The sequence below is a fragment of the Ambystoma mexicanum genome, chromosome 6p, assembly GCF_040938575.1.
Source record: "Ambystoma mexicanum isolate Mex_15411 chromosome 6p, UKY_AmexF1_1, whole genome shotgun sequence".
NCBI lineage: Eukaryota > Metazoa > Chordata > Amphibia > Caudata > Ambystomatidae > Ambystoma > Ambystoma mexicanum.
In genome coordinates, this window is record NC_090935.1 from 104,247,121 (window position 1) to 104,269,048 (window position 21,928).

The window sequence follows — 21,928 nt, forward strand, 5'->3', positions numbered from 1 at the left end:
AGTGAAATATACCAACTACTCCTACATTCAGCTGGACTTCGTGCTGACAGGGAACCACAAAGTGGATACTATTACTGTTAACGAGACTTACGATCTTATCCAAAAATGGATGATTCTTAACTCACGTGTGTTAAATAACGACAAGACCAAGGTACCACTTGTCGGTTCAGATCAACGGATAAAGAAGTTAGATAGTAGTTATAGTAATTTTAAGATCTGTGATTGTCTTACTAAAGTCAGCTCTCACGTGAAGACCTTGGAAGCTATCCTTGATTCTGGACTAAACATGAAAAAACACATACTGCAAGTAAAAAGCTCATGTGCCTACATTAGCAAACGTGTAAGACAAATCAAGCCTTACCTCTCCATTTGTAATCTAACTTATACTCGCATTGACTACTGTAACAGTCAACAGTCTATTGGCTGGAAGGTCCATAAGTAAGGTGAGTATCCTCCAAACAGCCAAACACTGAGCAGTTAGATCTGTATGTGGGATGAATAGAAAAAACCACCTGACAGAGGCAAGATGAACCTTACCTTGCCTTCCTGTAGTCCAACGTAAATCCTCACCCTTATGCATGACCGATAAGGCACTAGAATACCTGACTAAATGTATACATAGGGCCCCCGTGGTGAAAACTCTTCGCACTAATGCAACTAATAGACTAGTGTGCCCAGACACAAACTAAAAACCTTCAGCGGGACCCGTTTCTATGTGTGCGCACCTAGGCTATGGAATTCTCTACCTTATAACCTTTGTAGTATTCCATGCCTCACTGGTTTTAAGCGAGCAATAAAAGCATACCTCTTTAATTCTAAGGATTAGGCTCTTCATACTTACCTGACTGCATCCTCGTCTCTGACTTGATTCTCTGCTTTGTATTTGCATGTCATATGTCTTGTTTTTTGTGCACACTCTGTCCTGAGGGCGTGATGTGCATTATAAGAAATAAAAAATAAATAAATAAAACTATGACCTTGACCTCTAGGGCCTGGGTTTCAGAAGCAATATACACACTGCCTCTGTCCTTTCTTCACATCTATTTTTAAGCAGGAAGTAATCAGTAAATCATGTAGGCTTACTTATTTATTTGTTAAGTGCATATCTACAAACTCACCTGTTTCTTGTCACTGTAAGTGCAGGTTGTCTAACATCGGGCGAGGCAGTTTTATCAGGTATCCAGTGGAAGCTTTGTAATTCTCATGCATGTTTAGCTCTTCTCGGTTGTGACATGGAGAATGTAGTCTTACACTATAGTGTCTTAAGGGGAGGGAGATGTAGGAGAGATGACAGGAAGGGAGGGGAGGCAATTACGACAGGTGGATATTGCGTCCAGCTCAAAACTGGAGAAAGGAAGCTTGATCTACCTCTGATCACTAGTGGGGGGCCTTTGCACATCCAGGTGGCAAATACAGAGATGCTGCAATCAACTCTTGTTTTCCAACTTGTCAAGGATCATTGTTAAGACAGAATTCATTTTTTAGAGATTCTGCAGCCACAGTATAGGCCCGCTCAACTTTTTGCTTCCCCTCTCCCCCTTTATTTTGGGATCACAGATCTATTTTTGGTGGTCAGAAGGACTTCCTCCGAAGCCCACCTGCCACTGGAACAATGTTTTCTTCACTTGGAGTAGGTGGTCCTGGGTTGCCCATAAGGCTCCCAGTCCCAGGGGTGCCTCTCAAACACCCTTATTTTGCCCATGGGTGCATCTCTTAACCTACATCGGTTTTAGAGAGTACGCTGGTGGCAGCTGATATTTAATTTTGGCTTCACCAAGGGAGCAAGCTATTTTATTGCATTAGTATCCCAATGTACTTTTATGGTAGCCATTGGAATGCCAATTTATTTTTTAAATTCTGCTCTCATCCATTTTGTTTTTTAGGGCTTATTTAGTTCAGTGCAACCATGGGGTGGGCCTAAAACGGTCAAACTGATTATCTTGGCCCTTTGTGAGCCCTTATTAACCTCGATATTGGTTGTAGTTGGTTTAGACAAGTTTAAGTCCCTGGGCTCTCCCTCTCACCTTCTCTGGGTTTGACAAGCCCCTAAGGGCTGTGGTATTTAAGGGCTATATACTTGCCCACACTTTCTCTTTTGTTGCTGAATTCCAGAAGACGCAAGACTGCTTTGCTATTGAAGGAGTTTCACACTGATTCACCTTTATGGCTATTTTTACTGTGTCGTAAAATATGTGGTCCATTTTCTTCCTATCTCTTTTCTACATGTGTTGTGTACGTACCACAATATACAGGGCTTACAAAATATATAACAAGAGTGGGTTGTGTCTTTAGGACCTATGATACATTATTCATAACGCACTTAATACCCAGAGGTTTCTAAGCGCGAACCCGGGATCGAACCTGTGTTGCTCCGTGTCGTCTTGCTTCCAAGGCGAGCATGTTCCCCTGGGCTAGCCTCCCAAGACATAGTACTGTGTTCTGAAAGCACCAATGTTTTTAGCACTGTTTAGATTGTCTAGTTACCTCTTTCCCTCGCCCACTCCCTTTCCACTATACAGTGTGTGCCTAGCTGTGATAGTGGACCCACATTAAAGTATTGGGGTGAAGGGAGTCCTCACAATAAGGGGGAGGGCAAAATGCATTCAGAATCCCACAAATGTTTGCACTTATGTTCTGTGGGACATTTTCACCGTTTGCAAGGCTGAGTACAAAAGTAAAACGGGGCAAAATCAGATTTCCTCTTTACTGTTACAAAGAAAATAAACACTACCTGCTAATTACCCAAAGTGCTTACTAACAGATCCTATGGAATCCACTGCTCATTAGTAGGAGATAATATGAAGTGGATTCGATATTTTTTTAAGAGAAGTTCAGCTTCCCTAGCCACCACCAACCACCCTCAGCAGACAGTTGTACAAACTGCCTTAACAGGACTCTTGGATGACGTTTGTTGGTGGAGCAGAAAGGAGGAGGTGTGTGGGGGGACATGGTAGTACTGTATCTTGTCCTGGAAAGAGTTGGGTGCATGTATGCTGGACAGCGCACTCGAAAGTACACTCTGGAGCAAACCAAGAGGCAATGGGCCTCATTACGACCCAGGCGGTAAGTTACCGCCTGGGTCGTACCTTTACCACCATGGCGTAAACTACGTTTACGCCATGGTGGTTGGCGGACTTACCGCCCCATTCCGAGGTCGCCGGGGCGGTAAGTCCCCAATCCCCATTTACCCTTCCCCATTCCCATTTTTGCCCCATAGGGCATAATGGGAGTGGGGAAGGCGTTAATTACGCCACCGTAAATTACGGTGGCGTAATTAACATCAAGGTCCCTTAGCGCCATGGATTTTAACACCTGCTAAAAGCAGGTGTTAAAAACTCCATGGCGCTAAGGGACCTCGGAATCAGGCGGTAAGGGTCGGCGCTGTTTACGCCGCCGTAAACCCCTTACCGCCTGAGTCGTAATGAGGCCCAATGTTGGTTCCATGGTTGGGTGGTTACTACTCCACTCATAGAGGTCATGCAGCTTTTTGGACATTTTGTGTAGTTGGTAAGCGTGGAAACATGCTTGGAGTGCATTGCCATAGTTTTGTCTAGAGTTGGTGAGTGTTCCTACTATTAGGGGGTACTTGTCAGGTGCAATATAAGGGAGGATTTGCTTGAGTAGTTTTAGCTGGAAAAAGCTACTTTGACAGCAGCCCTAACTTTGGAATTAAGACGGAGGTCAGAGACTCAATGGACTCTGAAGTTCTTCAGTTTGATTTCATTGCGACTTTTTCGTGGGCAAACAGGGTCAGTCTCCTTCAGCAGATGTTCATGGCCCAGAACTGTATCGATTTAGGATAGAGTAGTCTTCTATGCCAGACTTGCATGTTCATGAGGCTGTTTTTCCCCTAGTGGAGTCTAGGTTCTAATGCTTCTAATCTAAAATGATGCATCTAGCCTTTCCTATTGCTACTCAGGAGTGCCAGCCTCAGAGTTCACATGGTGTTATTATGACAATCAGATGGTACAAGATAGGACAGAGGACTGAGAAGACATTGAAGTCTGAATAGGCTGCTCTTTGGGCTGCTGTTTCCGCTGTGGATGGCTGGTTTCCATTGCTGCTTCTGGGCTTTAGAGATATTGGATATTAATGTTTCTATTGCAAAGTGCTGTACTTGGTGACATAGGTCAGGCAATGCTATAAGGCCAATCCGAGGCTACAATGTAAGTGTTGGGGTAAAGTGGTGGAAAATGTCCAGTTGGATATGCTTGTGGGCTGATTTCTTCCCCGGTGGAGAACGGGGGATGATGCCTCCGGTCTCCCTTGTATTGGCTGCTTGGAGTTAAGGAAGATTTTAACGATAGCGGCCAATGACTAAATTGCAATGTCATCGTTGTGTAGCAATCCACCCAAAAGGTCTAAGAACTTGTTAAAATTGAATGGTGCATGGTAAATGTATAAAGTGCAGAGAAACACTGACTCAAAGGTAGCAGGAGGCTATACAGCCCCAAATATAATCAAGAAAAAGAAAAAAGAAAACAGCAGCAAAACATGAACAAATAAAATAAATGTATAATTCATTCAGATTTAAAAATCTCTGAAATCATCAAAAACTAGGAATATTTCATCTCAAACCAAATTCCTTTTTTTAAACCGAATTAAGAGCCATGAGCGTAAAAAGTAATCACGAAGTAATAACAACAAGACATGAAGAAAGGACAAAATGACATTTCAAATTTAACATTTGACAGCTCCAAAATTATATAAAATACATCTGAAAGAAATAGGTTTTTTAAGGCCACTTAGTAGGGAAGTAAATGATTTGCATGGGGTAATACTTTGCAACTCTGTGGAGGAGCCACAGAAAATACTTGTACCGAATAATAAGAATATTCATAGTGAGTAATGTCTGTACATAATATGCCGACATCCTTAGTTTGTCCTGCTCTATTGTAAATATGCTGCTTATCTGACAAACAGGATGGAATCAAACACACAGGACACAAACAGAAAAACCTCAAGTAACCCGGCATTATGGAGAAGTGGGAGTCAGAGTACCCCATCACTAATCATCAGTAGGATATTCTGAAAGGTCTCAATTTATGTAATGCTTTGTCTAGGCATAAGGGTTATCACCCATTAGGTTTATGGCCCATCTGCATTTCCCTGAGGTCTTCCAAAGGAACTCAACTGAATAAGACCCAATTTTACTTATGCCTTTGCTGGGGGCGGAGGGAGGTTAAAATAATGTTCCTGCACCCCACAGAGATTTGCTTTTGATATGATTCAGAGACCAGTAATGTGAGAGAACAACGTAATGAAGAAGCAGTGACTTAGACTCAATGAGTAGCTATTTCCGATTATCTTGTGGATCAAACTGTACTAAACATGCCATGAGACAGTGATTTGGTTTCCTACTTGTCCAAGACAATTGCAGAGGTTTAGTTAGGACTGGGCAGGCCTCAAAGAGGAGCAATGGAGTGCTTGAGTGCACTCCAGTAGATCGTCTAGTTTGACATCTACTTTTGTAAAAAAGGGGATCTAGCGCTTGTGGGATTTTTTTACCCATGCATCCAAGCCCTACCATAAAACTGTGCTGTACTGGCATGGAAAACATCATGATGGCCAGAACTCCCCAGAGAGTGCACAGGGAAAACATGAAGAATAGGCTGCCACCCATTTTTGCCTATGTTGTGAGCAAAGGAGGGCGCTGCCTAAAAGCACCATTGGGCTACACACACAGTAGCCTGAAACCATTGGGAATGGCAATGCTGATTGCCAAAAGCAACCCAGAACTGTGGGGAATTCATTTTCTTAATGTCAAAAATGGATGCAACACCGGTACTCACCACTATTAGAATGCCGGTGTTTTAAAACCACCAGACTTTTGTGTAAACCTGAACAAATGAACCGAAACCAGGCCAAGGAAAGACTTGCTAAGAGGTGGATACAATGTAAAACTATATTCTGAAATAACTTGAAGGAAGTAATTATTTAATGTATATATAAAAAATAGCTCCATGTATGTTGGATTTGAATGTAGAAAACTGGGAACTAAAGTGACATTTAGCTGAATTCTGCCTGACAATTACCCCCGACAGGAGTTGAACTGGCTCAACAACTCTTCCCAGGCCTGGCTGCATCCTGCTGGCCCCACCAAAAGGAGATCACATGGCCCTGTTGATTGAAAGGGGAGTGGCACCTGGGGACTGAACAATGGGCCTTCTTTGGCTCAGGCAAACGTTATATTGGGGGGGTCGTAAAATGGCTTCCTCTTGGGGGAAACTGGGAGGGGCAGTGCCTCTGCTAGCAAGCTGAGCTTGGGGGAAGTGGATAAACCAGTTATTCCACCATGTGATGTGGGAAGCCACACCCCTTTTTGACAAGGGCATGATTTTAAAAAGATAGATAACTCATAGTGCGGACTGGTCAAAATTATATAAATAATATCATTACCCTTGGGATTTTTCCGTGCACATTTTAAAAGGTGTTAGGACAGTGTGGGATATTCTTGGGGATAGTAGTGGAAAAAAGGTTGTTACTCCAAATGTATGCATGTTAAAAATCTGACACTTTATCATCTGAAACCCATAGCCCTGGTGCACATTTGTGTAAAATCTGGAAAGTTTTAGAGGTCGTTATCTGGATGAAAAGGGGAGAATTCTGTCATCAGTGGACATGACATCGTACAAAGACAGGGATCGGACGGTTTGGTGCTACAGAAAATATGTTAACTGGACCTATAATATGAGAAAAATGGTACAGAGGTAAATATGTATTTGGATCAGAAATAGATTTGTGTACAATTTGACAAGGGGAGGTTCCTCTGACCATAAAACCTACAGCATCACTCTGACTCACATTTCCTTCCCCCCAATCAAGGGAGAGAGGAAAGCTTGGCCAATGATAAGTGAGAGGGGCAGGCTTAGCTAGGCCCAGGCACACACCCATTTTCAAAACACATAAAAAGGGCCACTGAAACCCAGGTAGGGGATTCACTTTCCACTTTCTTGCAGGACGCTTTGCCGGGAGACTCCAGACTTCAAATCCATCAACCTCCAGAGACCAGAGATCCAGAGAGACCAGAGATCCAGAGAGACCAGAACTGTGCAGTGCTGAGAGCAGAACCAGAGACCAGACCGCTGTTCAGAACCACCCGCTGGAAGTCCCGTCCAACCTGACCAGACCTTGACGGCTTATTTCAAAAATATAGTGTGAGCACTCACTGTGCCAAAACCAATTTCTTAGTTTAAAATAATCTAATCCAAACTATTTTAGCCTATTAGAACTGCCTCCTAGAATCGTGTCATTGTGTCTTCTTTAAAACTGAAAACTGTCGTCTGTCATTCTGAGCTTTAAAATTTCAAATCTGAAAAACTACGTTCACAAAATCGTCCGTATCTCTGGAACCGTTTGTGCTAGGAACGATATTTTACTATCATCCTAAAGCTAAGATTCTGGGCTTTCCAACACACCTAGTACCGACTTCCTACACCTATAGTGCCTCCGTAATTACGCTCGACGCGCGCAAGTAAATTTGCTGCGATTTGACATTTTGCACAATTTCAGCCACATGTAAAAATCAGCAGCTTCTTGCTTTCCTTTGCTAAAATTCGTTTGAACCTGCTGGTTACACATAGAGCATTGCTAAAGTGAGCCTGAACTAATATAAACTAGATATCACCCACCCTGAACCTCTAGAGGGAATTAAAAGCATTTTTAGCACATTTCTCACTTCATTGTCATCACATTCAAAGCATTTTGGGCCTGTGTTTCAAACCTCTACCTGTTTTCCTCTAAGCTTGCTGGGGGGGAACTGCATTTCGTATTGCATTTTGTTGGGATTCTTGAAGACTGTGTGCTCTCCTTCCATTTCTTACATTGCATAGGGGGGGAGTGAATTGTCAAGGAAAAGTGATTACATTGTCTTTTGTTGAAGCCATATCAAGTTAATTTCTGTACTGCATTTCATTCATCATTGCGTTTCCTTGCACCATATAAAGCATTCTTTCCCACCTTATTCTTCTGTTCCTATTCATAAGTTACCTCTTGCTGATTACTGCTCATATTCACAAGTGTACTATCCATTATCAGTTTATTTATAGAAGTGTGAATATATATATATTGTTTACATTTTCAAATAAACCTTTTAAATTTGCAAAACAAGCCTACTTCTTGGCTCAGTGGAGTCAAGGGGGATTCTAAGAGAGGGGTGTTATACAAGGGTTCATCATCCAGATTATAACTTGCCATAAAAATACATTAAGGCTTCCCTTGGGCATCCCAGACAAGGCACAGACTTAGTGGGATTGCTTGATCGGAGTCACTTACACATGGTAACAGTATACCTCTCCAGCATGGTACATCACGCATAACTCATAAATGCTGAGTATGTGTATGGTTGAATGGTTTATGCACGGTCTTATAACTAAAACAGAAACACATCTAGAACAAACAAATTCAGAGTCCTTTTTTTGTACACCATCAGCTTCTAGTCACGTAGATGTACATTCCTGGGGACTGCCAAATGAAATACATACATTTCTCTTTTGGCTGGCTCCTTTTCACCCTCTGAAAGGTCTGTATCAGAGATCGGAAAATCTTCCATCAGAGACTGGGCTGTATAAACAGATTAGGTTCCAGCATGCAAAACAAGGTCATGGCTAATTTATTATTATCAGGGAGACCGTTGCTTCTTCTACTTAACTTGCCACTCTGTACCTAACGCTGTGATACCCTTGGGTCTGGGTGTTTCATAAATGTTAAAATAAATAAAATAAAATAAATCCTCCACTTGCCCACTGGTGCACTGTTACTCTGGAATTTTCTAGCCTGACTATCAACTTTGGCATCAGAAACATCAAAGAAAAAGTGTAGAAAATGTCTCGGCTCAGTCTATCAAGGGTATTGCTCAGCAATTATATCTCTGGATACCATGAGGAGAATTTTAGTGATTATGTGGCTCCACAGTGGCGGACAGGTCTACATCTGGTGTTTCCCAATGCGAGAATAGTTACTCAATGACATTCGCATTTAGAGCCCCTTCAAAATCCTCACAAAACAACCAGCTGACGTTAACCCCCTGAGGATTCCACACCCTTGCCCTGTTTACTGCTGCCAAAATGTCAATGCATATTCTGACATATTCCAAGCAACTGCCATTGACTGTGTCCCTCTACGGGCGCACATAATAGATTGTAGTGGACTTGTCCCTCTGTATGAGCAGGAGCTCCAGCTGATTGAGCGAAGATAAATCTTCAGGGACCGGTGGACTGACCTAAGCTGCACTGCATTGAAGTGAAAGGTCTTCTCTGTGATGTGGAGATGGGCACATACTCACGCTTGACAGATAGCTTTTGTAGGCTCTAAATAGTAGTTTTTGATACGATTTGTATGTATCTTCACAGAAATTGAATCTTCAAAGGGTGCACTTTGTGCTTGAAGACAGAACATTTTCCAGCTCTCCCCTGTACTACTTCCACCCAGATGCTAGGTAAAAGATGTATTTGTTTCACTTTTTGCCAAGATAAAGCAGATTGAATCTGTTTCCTCTGTAGTGAACACGTAGACTTACAGAGTTCTTTTTTAAATGTTTTTCAGCAGTACCAATTTAGGTTGAGCACTTTATAATGATGAAGTTCCACATTGAATGTTAAAGAGAAAGTGACGGATCAAAAACTGCCTCCTGAAGAAAGTTCTAAAAGAAATTACACAAACTGAAACATGTCGAGGCATAACATCAGTGATTAGATCTACTGGTCTGTGTATTTTGGGTCTACATTGACTAAGAATTTCCTTCTCCTGTATATGTTACATTAAGGTGCTAATAGGAGTTGTGCTCTAGTCCATTGAATGACTAGTGATGAACTGTTACAATTCAATTGAGACCATTTCGCTTGGTGTCACTTGCACTTTATTTTACTAGATTTTAGCATCTGTATGTTTTTTATGATTTTTTTAATGATTATTAATAAAAGTTGTATTTTGTGATAATATTTTGGTGCAGCTGATTACTTTCTCTACTTTTGCAATTGTATTTTGCTTCTTCTCTGTGATGTGCCTGGGATATTTTGTTAACAACCTTCCCATGTTGGTACCCCAGGTAGAATAAGAAATTGATTCAGGGCTACGGGGACCAACCTATGCTCCAGTGTATCGATGTAGAATGTCTTCTCTTTAATGTGGATAACCTTCCCATGCGGGTACCCCATTTTTCCAGCGAGGCATCCATCCATATTGATTGTCTAAGTATGATTGATTGGAAGGGGACTCACTTAGACAGGTTTGACTTCTTGCACAACCAGCATAATTCATCTTTTGCTGGGGTTGAAAGCATCTGCTTCTCTTCCCTCAGATGATCTATTATGAGACCAATAACCTTCACACTCAATGAGGGGTCACCGGAAGGTTGATGCATCTTTTGCAGATCAAAGAAAGTATTTCCTCTGAAGAGACACTTTTGCTGTAATAGTGTTGTTTTCCTGACTACTTAAAGTACTGGAGCATTGGGCAGTGCATGCTTCTTTAGTTAGAGGGGGTTGGTCTTAGGCAGATAGTACTTCTTGTCCTGCGTATGCCTTAGATGAACAATTCTCGATCCAGAAATGTATCCATAGCAGGCTCCAGATATCTGGCACTAAAAGAATCAGTGTACAAGAAAAATCCTTCAGCTTAAGAGTTTCAAATATGATGGATGACAACTTGCGCTGTAGAAGTTAAAAACATTGGCTTCATCATCTCCCTGGCCGAGACCACTGAAAAATTAACATTGTATTCAGTACTTGAGACTCTTGTAGGTATGGACTATGGAGAATATGGAGAGTTTCATTAAAGTTGGTGCTGAAGGTAGACTGTTCAGAAGAGTGTGAAGAATTGGAGGAGAAACCGAATTTGATGTGAATAGGTCTAAAGGAATTTAACCTGTGCCCTTTGCATTTCCAGCATATCTCTTGGTCTTTCAGAGCTTGAGGTAGTTCCTTAATGGTGAACTGATCATTTGGATGTGCTGGAGGCTCAGTCAATGCCTCCATGAGTATCCTGAGGCACCTCGTCTTGGTGGAATCTTTCACATCAAGACTGATGCAGTCAAAGCTTCTGATAGGTTGAACAGATGGCATGCAGTGCTTACATGTCAGTTTTTAATGTAGAAAATGATCTGCAATTTCAGATCCACTCAACAGTGAGCATAATGCACACAGTCTCTTTTCTCAACATTGAAGATCGAAGTTAAATAATGACAGAGGTGTTGGCTCCATGTGACCTCTGGAGGTGGCCAAATCTGCATTTTATTTGCCTCAGAGAAGGAAGGCTTCCATTCAGATTTTACGTGGGTTAATGTTAAACAAGCAACAGTGTCTGATAACCCAGAACACCTTGAGGTGGCTTACATGGATCTCAGCCTGATGACCTGCCCTTTAGACTACTATGTGGCATTTTATGGACAATTGGACTATTGTCCATTGAATGGAAATCTGGGATGCAAACAGAGCCGGCCACATGGTCATGCCTTTCAAATTGTTCAGACCACAGGATGCACATTTATCAAGGAGGGCTAGCATTATCACTAATGGATGTGCGAGGGAACCCCAAACAGATGAACTTTTTGGGAAAACCCCCATGGTCTCAGAAAATGTTCCTTGTATTCAACAGGGGAATAAATACATCGAGTGAAGTATTTTTGTATTACTTTGATCAGTTTTTCTATCAACGTTAAAGCTTGTAAAGCCCTGGGTGTACACCGAGAACTTGTTTCCATAGAGCAGAAAAAGAACTGGGCACATCTGTTGCTAAACTACATAATAGGATGCCAGAGAAGCCTGTATAGCTTAAAGTAGAGGCTGCCTTTTTCCACGATTTACAATTTACTGTATTTCTCTTTCTTATTATTTAATATTTCAATTCAATAATTTATTTAGTCTGTGCACAGATTGTAACTGCACTCTATTCTCATTCTCAAAGTGGTTCCTGCCATTTGTAAATGACCACAGGAATGCAGGATTGCGACTGAAAAATGGAGCTAGCACATATTTTCTTTTTTGAGTGTTCTGTGCTTAGTACATAGACAACTACAACCTTTAGGAGAGACTCTCAATGTCCGCAATTCTATGTTTGGTCAAGGGCACTATTTGTCAAAGGAATCTTACCCCTGGAATTGCTTGTTGAGACAGTGACAGTAAAAAGCAATATGTCCAAATGTCACTTTCATGTGCAGTATCCGGAAGGTAAAATGTTGCTCTCCATGGTACAGTATCCAGAAGATAAGTAATATTTTCAAAATCCTACTGAACTCAGTCCAGGGTTTTCGAAATTGCTGCTCTTTTAGAGCTTGTAAACAAGGAATAAATCAAGCCAGCCAACTCATTAGTACTAAGAATGCAACTTACCCGTTCACCCTTACTTAAACATAGTGTTCGTGCAGTAAAACCAGCTCTTGAAGACTCTGATTTCAGCTTCACCTGAAAGGGGCCAAAAGCCAGCGTTCCATTATCTGGCCAAAAGTGAGGATAACTCTAGAGAGAGAACACACAAAAGAAGATAAGTTCAGATATGTAGACTTGAACATCCTCATAATCATTAGAAAAGACAAAAGAATGGACAGACTCATGATGAAAAAGTAGGTGATAACTTTAACTGACATGTATTTTTACCTGTCATTAAAAAAGAACAATGGAAGAATGACAGTAATAAGAACTAACTGGGCCCAAAGAACATCATTGGTGTTAGGTGTCTGCTCTTACTGTTTCCACAGAAAAATGAGATAATGATTAAACTTGACCTACATTTATAATAGCATGATACTCTTGGTTATAATCAGCAGATCAAATCAGTCACTCTTCAGCTCTCAATCATGTGTATTCCAGATAGTTACTATGCAATTTTTGTTTATACTGAAATATAAATCGTGGATATGACAGAGTCAAATTTCAGGGGATTATGGGAGCGGTTGTGTGGCCCTCGAAGGTCCGGAGAAGCCAACCCCGTGGTGAGGCAACTCCTGGGGACACCTGCAGTGCACTCATCCTCCCAAACGTACAGAAAGGACCCATGAAACACCAGAAGAAAGGAACCCATATCAGTTTAGAGCACACAAAGACAATCTTTGGCTAGGTGAAGCATGGCATTATCTCTCATATTGGAGCCTCAAAGGTTGCAGGATGACATAAATGCTTATGCTGGGCCCTAATCATGAACGGGAGACGAAAGGAGAGGTAGCTCGCAAGCAATGTGGAGTAAACAAGCCATGCACACACTGCACACCAGTAAAAAGTTGAAAGCAACAGGGAGAGAACCCGTGGAGCTCCGTGACCACCACATTGATCGTGCCTTATCCTAAGAAGCCAAATAGCCCTCTTCCTATCAAAAAGTACCATAATCAGCCATGGGGAGTGAGTAGTTATCCAACACATGAAAATAATAAACAATGCAGAGAAATCATCTGAAAAAGAGTCAGACAGGCTTAGTGCTGCAAAACAGGGAAACATTGAGAGAAGCATAAAAGACCAAGCCACTAACACACATTATTAAGACATAAAAGTTTGTTAAAACAGTAGAAAACAGTGCAAAAAGGAATCCAGCATTGAGGGACTTAGCATGGCATTCCATATAGTTGGCATGTTATTACGGAGGAGAATGAGGTTGGAGAGGGAGAGGTGGTGGAAGGAGGAGTTTACAGAGTTGTGCAACTCCATTTGAGACCTTGCAAGGGAGGCATCCGGTAGAAAGCATGCTTAGTGATATAGCCATGGCCGTGGTGGATGTCCAAGTGCACCACAAGCCTTCTAATGGCTACACACCAAGACTCAGTTGAAAATCCAAAGACGTGAGAAGGAGAAACCAGAACCGGTGGTGGGCATGCGTCTACAAAGGAACCAGAGCATATTGTGGGTCATGTCTACAAAAGAGCAAGCAAAGTATGTAGTGGGCTAATGCCTAGGAAGGCGACCCTTGGGAAGTGGTAATAATTTCAATCCCTCTCAAACAAGGGGGGAAGAAGTTCCGGTTGGTACCTGTTGAAGGCTGTTAAAAGGTATTGCCCTGGTAGGGGTATGCTGAATCACTGATCACAGTTCTTAGAAGGGTGAGACCCAGAGCAAGCATCAAGGCCAAGAAAGAAGAATTCTGGCACACTTGAAACTGTGAGTGAACTGAAGGATGCTTCCAGAGTGTTACACTCTAAGATGTTGTTGTTTAGAGTAGGGAACTGGACATTGGCGTAGGATCCTAGGTTCTCATAAGATAGAGCTGAGCAATACTTTCATTTATCTCCCATCCTAAAACTGTTAGTCATAAAGAACAGTTATAAAATGGTTGATCAGGCATACACCTTATCTCACCATACCTGATCCTTGGTAACAGGGTGATACAATCCCAACAGAGGGAACTTAGTTATCCTAACATAGAAGGTTGATTCAGACCTGGAGAGGTGCTTGATAAGGTGTATCCCTAGACTCTGCGGGAGGTTCTCTCATCCTAACCCTGACCCTCAGTTAACACTGTGTTGCAAACCCAAGGAAAGGAGTTTAGTAATCCTATCAGAGAATGCTGGTTGAGACCTGGATAGAGGCAATATGGAAGGGGGTTGGCTGGCAGTTCCTATATTATTTTGAAGATCTTCTGAAAAGTCATGATTTGTGATTTGTTGTGTACAGCCGAGGAGGTACATTTCTTTGTTGTACTCTGTCCTAGTATTTCAATAACCAATCTTATGCTCACAGAGAATAAACACATTTTAACCCAACTCATACATGTGTCGAGTGCTCTGTTTCTCCTCCATCATGAGAGAGAATCAGGGAGGATTACCTAACAGGCTATGGTTAAGAATGAGTGTGCTTTTTTCTAAGTATGTTGGATTGCATAGTGGCAGTGAATTGCATGGGTACACAAATATATATGGACGTGCATGTGCTCTGATGAGAATAGAAATCACTGTGTAGTGTTCAATGTACAGTGACCAATCTAAAACAATCCATTGAGAATGCACCATTTTGAGCACATTTCAGAAAAACAATAATGCTAAAAGAAATATATGTAAGTTGGGAAGGGACAAAACAATGAGGATTTGCAAGGCTGGTAGTTTTGGTGTTTACAGTTGTTTACTGCCCTTTACATTTATAGGTAAGAATACATTGGGCCTCATTATGAGTTTGCCGGTAGCACTGCCTGTAACACAGACACGGCTGCCGCCAAACTCGTGAAGGTTCCGGCACCCGCGAATGGGCAATTAATGGGTTATTACGGCTTTGCCGGACCCAGTAATTGCCCTTTCGCGGGTGCCGGAATCGAATGATCCCCATTCCCATTTGAGCCCCATAGGGGATGGGGATGCCTGTAGCACCGGCACCAATCATTATGGTGCCGGTGCTACATGCATGCTGTGCTCGCGGGTGCCTTTCATTCCGCCAGGTCAGATGGAGTTTGCCGGTCTGGATACAACGGTACTGGCAAGCTTACCAGTACCGTTGTATCCGGACCGGCAAACTCATAATGAGGCCCAATTAACTACTTGGGACTCTACTTACACACTAATTTAAAAAAATGTATACAAGTCAGTGTTAAGATGGATTTCTAAACTCTGACCTAGTGGGCAGAGGTTTAGGAGGCCACCCTAATTTAGTGGAAGAGGGGAACATTCTGGAAAAGCCAGACCAATCAAGGTAGCTTGGCAGCAGCCAAGACTAAGTCTCAGGAGGGGTTACAGTGATTGGAAGCCCACAATGAGCACACACAGTAACGAGCTACAGATTACTCTTAGACAGGTGTATATCAAAAATACATATACATTTTTTATAGGCCTTATATTCAAACACAAATAACCACACAAGCGTATCACTATCTTACATATATACAATTGCTTTTGGCCTAATGCAAGAGAAGGGAAAACATATACACAACCGTAACAGAGGGGTACAAGGGGGGTTAACACAATTATTACACTGGGCAATCTTCAGAATCCAAACCCTAACTTAAGCAGTCCAAACCTAAGAAGAGGGGAGACTTGCGCTAAAAAAAGTACAGCAGTGCGTTTACGATGCGCGGTCAAGAGCGTAAACGGTACCTCTTCAGGGAGCTGTAGCAGTTCAGGAAGGGGCTTCAGGTGATGAAGAATACCGTTCCCCTATACTAGCATGGTCTAGTGATAGGCAGAGTGACTTTCGATATTCGGGAATAGCTTGGGAACACAGGCTAGCCCAGCCAAGGTGAGGATCTTTCAAGGAATTCTCGTGCTTAAAAGTATATTGGTTATGCCAGGGACTGGACAGTATCCTTTTCTCAGCTCATGAAGAAGAGAGGAAGAACATTCTGGTGCAGCAGGCTTCAAGGCACAGGAGGGCAGATAGGCAAAGCACATACAGTGACCGTCGCCACAATGTAGTGACGCAGGATTCACAAAGACTCATAGCGTAGCACACTCTTCTATATCGCGACCCAGAAGAGCTAGGACTACAAAATTTGAGGAAGGGGAGGGGAGGAACACAAGTTAGCGTTTGCCAAGCCTCGAGGGACAACTTGGAATGGCGCTGCTCCTATGCAATACTCCGGGGTAGAGCTGGTCAGTTCACTGGACGGCCCAAGAACACTTCTGAGAATGCTCTTTTGGCGTGTTATCAGGAGGTGCCGAGAGTAGTTGTACCCACTACTCCAAAGGGTCAAAGTGCCCTTGCAGGCCTTCTAAGATTGATGACAAAAGCAGGGGTCTGACGGGACAGCAGCGGGATCAGGGTGCCAGACCTTTCAGTGCGTCTCCGCCGGTTTCACGGGTCTGCTTCAGCATTTCAGGATACTTGCCTCGTTCTGTAGTTTGGAGTGAACTTCAGTAGATCGACCTGCAATGAATGCAGAGCCCCTTCTCTTATCCAAGATTTGTTTCACGCTCATATCTGGATAACCAGTGGAAGATTTGCTCTCTTGCATGCATGGCAGGCATGGGCCAATCACGGCCCACGGTGGTCTCAGTCATTCAGGCATACCAGACAACCTGGCACCAGTAGTGTGGATTGGGATCAGACAGTCCCAGTCCTCTTTTTGGGCACTAGCAGACATGACATGTAGGAGCCAGCGAAAGATGCGGTTTTTCGCGGTAGGCTGCGTGCTCAAAAAAGGAAGTCCTGGTCAGCTCAACCGGGGTGAAGGCTAAGGACAAGATGGCCAAAGGACAGAACAAAAGACTTCGCAGCATAGCCATTTTTGGCATTGGCTACCGTCAGGGGCCAAACACAAAAAATGCTGTATGGTACCATACAAATAAGTAAAAATACCAGTAAATTAAACTACTGCCACCAGTTCCTCCTAGGCACACTTGTATAACCACCCAGAAATCCTTAGAGTGTGTCTAGGGCAATAAAGATGACTGCATTCAATCTTACATCTGGCATAAAAAGAAAACAAGATGTCAATACAGCATATTGTTATGAAATTCAAAATAACTCAGTACAGTGTTACATCACACATTCAAAGGAAAGAGGATACATGCCATTCTAATTGCATTCTTTTTGGGTACAATGTTTCCAGTTTCCTAATCCAAAATACCTCTCTACATAACCATGTGTGTGTAATGGTGCCTCCTCTTGGTGAGACCTTTACTTGTTCTAGTATGAATCACAATTCATCAATATTTACCAGCCTCTATGAATCTTCTGAGCAGATTTGTTATTATGATGTGTAAGGAGCCAGAAGGAGGCTGCAGACACAGTGGTGGTATTTTAAATGGCTAATAGCCTTTTTTATTAGGAAGCAACCAAGGAAAATTCCTATAATTCCACAAATCTAAGAATTACTCCCTTCCCCTGACCTTAGTATTCACAATGCCAAGAGATTTCCTCTTGTTCCTTGGCTTTTTGGGGAGCCACGAGAATTACTCCCTTTCTCGTCGCTTTTCATAGTTCAACAAAACACCAGGTGGTATGACTTCCTTCCCCTGGTCACAGACAGTTCCACCTCTAGGGGAATTACTTCCTTCTCCTGGCTTCACACCTTTCCAGGGGAATAACTCACATCCCCTGGTTTCACACAATCAAGAGGGTATACCTGTTTCACTCTCCTGACAGATAGCTATTACCCAGTGCTTCTCAATTAACACCGGGGGGGCGAGTGACTTCCTTCAGCAGATCATACGTTTCCTCTCGGTCAAGAGGATGATTCCCTCCGCTTTACTTTCCAAAAGTTCAACATACGGTTCTAGGGGGATGCTTCCCTTCTCCCGGCACAGTCAAGAGATTCTCCCTTGTGTCTTTCCAAAGTGTACACACAGTCCCAGGAGGAATTACTCCCTTCTTCTGGTGTCACAAAGTCAAAAAGATGACTCCCTCCTCTTGATTTACCAAAGTTCCGCACACCAATCCAGGCTGGATGGCTTTGTTCCCCTGGTTTCCCTTCTGAATGCAATGTGGATCCCAGGCCCTTCTTATTCTTGTTTCTCTGGAAATTGGGTGTGAGTCCCAGACAGGCATTCTTCCTGCCTGGTTCAGTATCCTGCCAGGACTTTCCGTTCTCTTTTTCTCAAAGACTGAAGGGACTACTCTCTGCCCTCATAGTCAGTCCCAAGCTATGTTATGGAATGTCTCTTGAAAATATATGTATGTGACAGTTCAACTTTGAGATAAAAGTACTGCCACAAAGAAGACTGCTCCTTTACTCAGTGAGGAATTGGGTCCCAGACCCAGCTCCTCTTCTCTGGCAGTCTCTCCACAAGCGCCCCAGTGCCCCAACTCACTTCCATGAGCTAACCGGCTTCTTGTTGCTGCTTCTGGGTCTCCTGCGGTCTCAGTTCAGCATCATTTGTGATGTCATCTTTGATGTCCTGGGTGTTAGTCTTTGCAGTGCACGGAGGTGGCGCGAGTTATGGTTGCTTAGCTTACCATAACTGGTGAATTTCAAGGGTTTTTCAGTTTTACTTGGAACCTTAACGTCCCTTTGACAAAGTTTATTCACAGAATTTCATAGGTTTTTAGCAGCGCAACTTAACCATAACGTCCCTTTAACAAAGTGTTTTCATTGAATTTCATAGGTTTTTATTAGTGCAACTTAACCATAACGTCCCTGTAACATTTTTTTTTAACTAAATTTTAAAGGTTTTTATTAGTGCAACGTCACCATAACATCCTTTTCAATAGATGAAGACCACTAACATCTTATGTCCTCAAAGGGGGAACGCCGGGTGGTTAAAAAAAAACAAAAAGATTTTCCTTCCTACACCGGACCGCCTGCGGCGTCCCGGTGTAGGAAGGAAAATCTTTTACCAAGATGGCCACCATGGAAAGGAAAGGCGGGGTCTATAAAGAACACAACAGGGCATGAGTGGGGGGTGGGGGGGGGGACAGGGGAGACATATGGGCATGAGCGGGGGGTGAGAGGGAATAGGGTACAAACGGGGCATGAGCAGGGGGTGGGGGGGAAAAGGAAGGAAACACGGGGCATGAGTGGTGGTGGGGGGAACACGAGAGAGACACGGGGCATGAGCAGCGGGTGGGGAGGAACATGAGAGAGACACGGGGTAAGAGCGTGGGGTGGGGAGGAACACGAGGGAGATACGGGGCATGAGCGGGGGGTACAGGGCACACACGGGACATGAGCGGGGGTGGGGGGGAAAGGAGAGAGACAAGGGGCATGAGCGGGGGGTGGGAGGAACACGAGGGAGACACGGGGCATGGGCATGGCGTGTGGGGGGTAACACAAGGGAAACACGGGGCATGAGCAGGGGGTTGGGGGAACACGAGGGAGACACGGGGCATGAGCGGGGTGGTGGGGGGTAACACTAGGGAAACACGGGGCATGAGCGGGGGGTGGGGGGAACACGAGGGAGACACTGGGCATGAGCGAGGGGTGGGGGCCAACAGGAGACAGACACGGGGCATGAGCGGGGGGTGGGGCCAACAGGAGAGAGACAAGGGGCATGAGCGGGGGGTGGGGAGAACAGGAGACAGACACGGGGCATGAGCGGGGGATGGGGGAACAGCAGACAGATACGGGGCATGAGCGGGGGTGGGGAGAACAGGAGACAGACACGGGGCATGAGCGGGGTGGTGGGGGGCAACAGGAGACAGACAAGGGGCATGAGCGGGGGGGTGGGAGGCAACAGGAGAGAGACACGGGGCATGAGCGCGGAGTGGGGGCGTACAGGAGACAGACACGGGGCATGGGTGGGGGCAACAGGAGACATACACGGGGCATGAGCGGGGAGTGAGGGAAACAGGAGACAGACACGGGGCATGAGCGGGGGGTGGGGGGAACAGAAGACAGACACGGGGCATGAGCTGGGTGGTGGGGGGCAACAGGAGAGAGACACGGGGCATGAGCGCGGAGTGGGGGCGTACAGGAGACAGACACGGGGCATGGGTGGGGGCAACAGGAGACATACACGGGGCATGAGCGGGGAGTGGGGGAAACAGGAGACAGACACGGGGCATGAGCGGGGGGTGGGGGGAACAGAAGACAGACACGGGGCATGAGCTGGGTGGTGGGGGGCAACAGGAGAGAGACACGGGGCATGAGCGGGGGGTGGGGGGTACAGGAGACACACACGGGGCATGAGCAGGGAGTGGGGGGCAGCAGGAGAGAGACACGGGGCATGAGCGGGGGTTACAGGAGACAGACACGGGGCATGAGCGGGGGGTGGGGGGCAACAGGAGAGAGACACGGGGCATGAGCCGGTGGGGGAACAGGAGACAGACACGGGGCTTGAGCGGGGGGAAACAGGAGAGAGACGCGGGGCATGAGCGGGGGTTGGGGGGTACAGGAGACAGACACGGGGCATGAGTGGGGGTGGGGGGTACAGGAGACAGACACGGGGCATGAGCAGGGGGTGGGGGGCAACAGGAGAGAGACACGGCATGAGCGGGGGGTGGGGGAACAGGAGACAGACACGGGGCATGAGCGGGGGGTGGGGGGAAGGGGAGAGAGACACACGGGGCATGAGCGGGGGTGGGGGGAAGGGGAGAGAGACACACGGGGCATGAGCGGGGGGTGGGCGGGAGGGGGAGAGACACACGGGGCAGGAGCGGGGGTGGGGGGGAGGGAGAGAGACACACGTGGCATGAGCGAGGGTGGGGGGAGAGAGAGACACACGAGGCATGAGCGGGGGGTGGGGGGAAGGGGAGAGACACGGGGCATGAGCGGGGGTGGGGGGAAGGGGAGAGACACACTGGGCATGAGCGGGGGTGGGCGGGAGGGGGAGAGACACACGGGGCATGAGCGGGGGTGGGCAGGAGGGGGAAAGACACACGGGGCATGAGCGGGGGGTGAGAGGGAATAGGGTACAAACGGGGCATGAGCAGGGGGTGGGGGGGAAAAGGAAGGAAACACGGGGCATGAGTGGTGGTGGGGGGAACACGAGAGAGACACGGGGCATGAGCAGCGGGTGGGGAGGAGCATGAGAGAGACACGGGGTAAGAGCGTGGGGTGGGGAGGAACACGAGGGAGACACGGGGCATGAGCGGGGGCTACAGGGTACACAGGGGGTGGGGGGGAAAGGAGAGAGCATGGCGTGTGGGGGGTAACACAAGGGAAACACGGGGCATGAGCAGGGGGTTGGGGGAACACGAGGGAGACACGGGGCATGAGCGGGGTGGTGGGGGGTAACACTAGGGAAACACGGGGCATGAGCGGGGGGTGGGGGGAACACGAGGGAGACACTGGGCATGAGCGAGGGGTGGGGGCCAACAGGAGACAGACACGGGGCATGAGCGGGGGGTGGGGCCAACAGGAGAGAGACAAGGGGCATGAGCGGGGGTGGGGAGAACAGGAGACAGACACGGGGCATGAGCGGGGGATGGGGGAACAGCAGACAGATACGGGGCATGAGCGGGGGTGGGGAGAACAGGAGACAGACACGGGGCATGAGCGGGGTGGTGGGGGGCAACAGGAGACAGACAAGGGGCATGAGCGGGGGGTGGGAGGCAACAGGAGAGAGACACGGGGCATGAGCGCGGAGTGGGGGCGTACAGGAGACAGACACGGGGCATGGGTGGGGGCAACAGGAGACATACACGGG

The 21,928-nt window shown here is 45.7% G+C and overlaps 1 protein-coding gene across 1 annotated transcript in view; it reads right to left on the bottom strand.

Annotated features, from left to right (window-relative positions):
- LOC138511247 (receptor-type tyrosine-protein phosphatase kappa-like) overlaps positions 1 to 21,928 on the bottom strand; it is a 1,445,374-nt gene that overhangs the window by 135,045 nt on the left and 1,288,401 nt on the right. Inside the window, exon 28 of the mRNA XM_069626788.1 lies at positions 12,327 to 12,452. Within this exon, the coding sequence (XP_069482889.1) occupies positions 12,327 to 12,452 (126 nt within the window). The remainder of the gene's footprint in view (positions 1 to 12,326; positions 12,453 to 21,928) is intronic.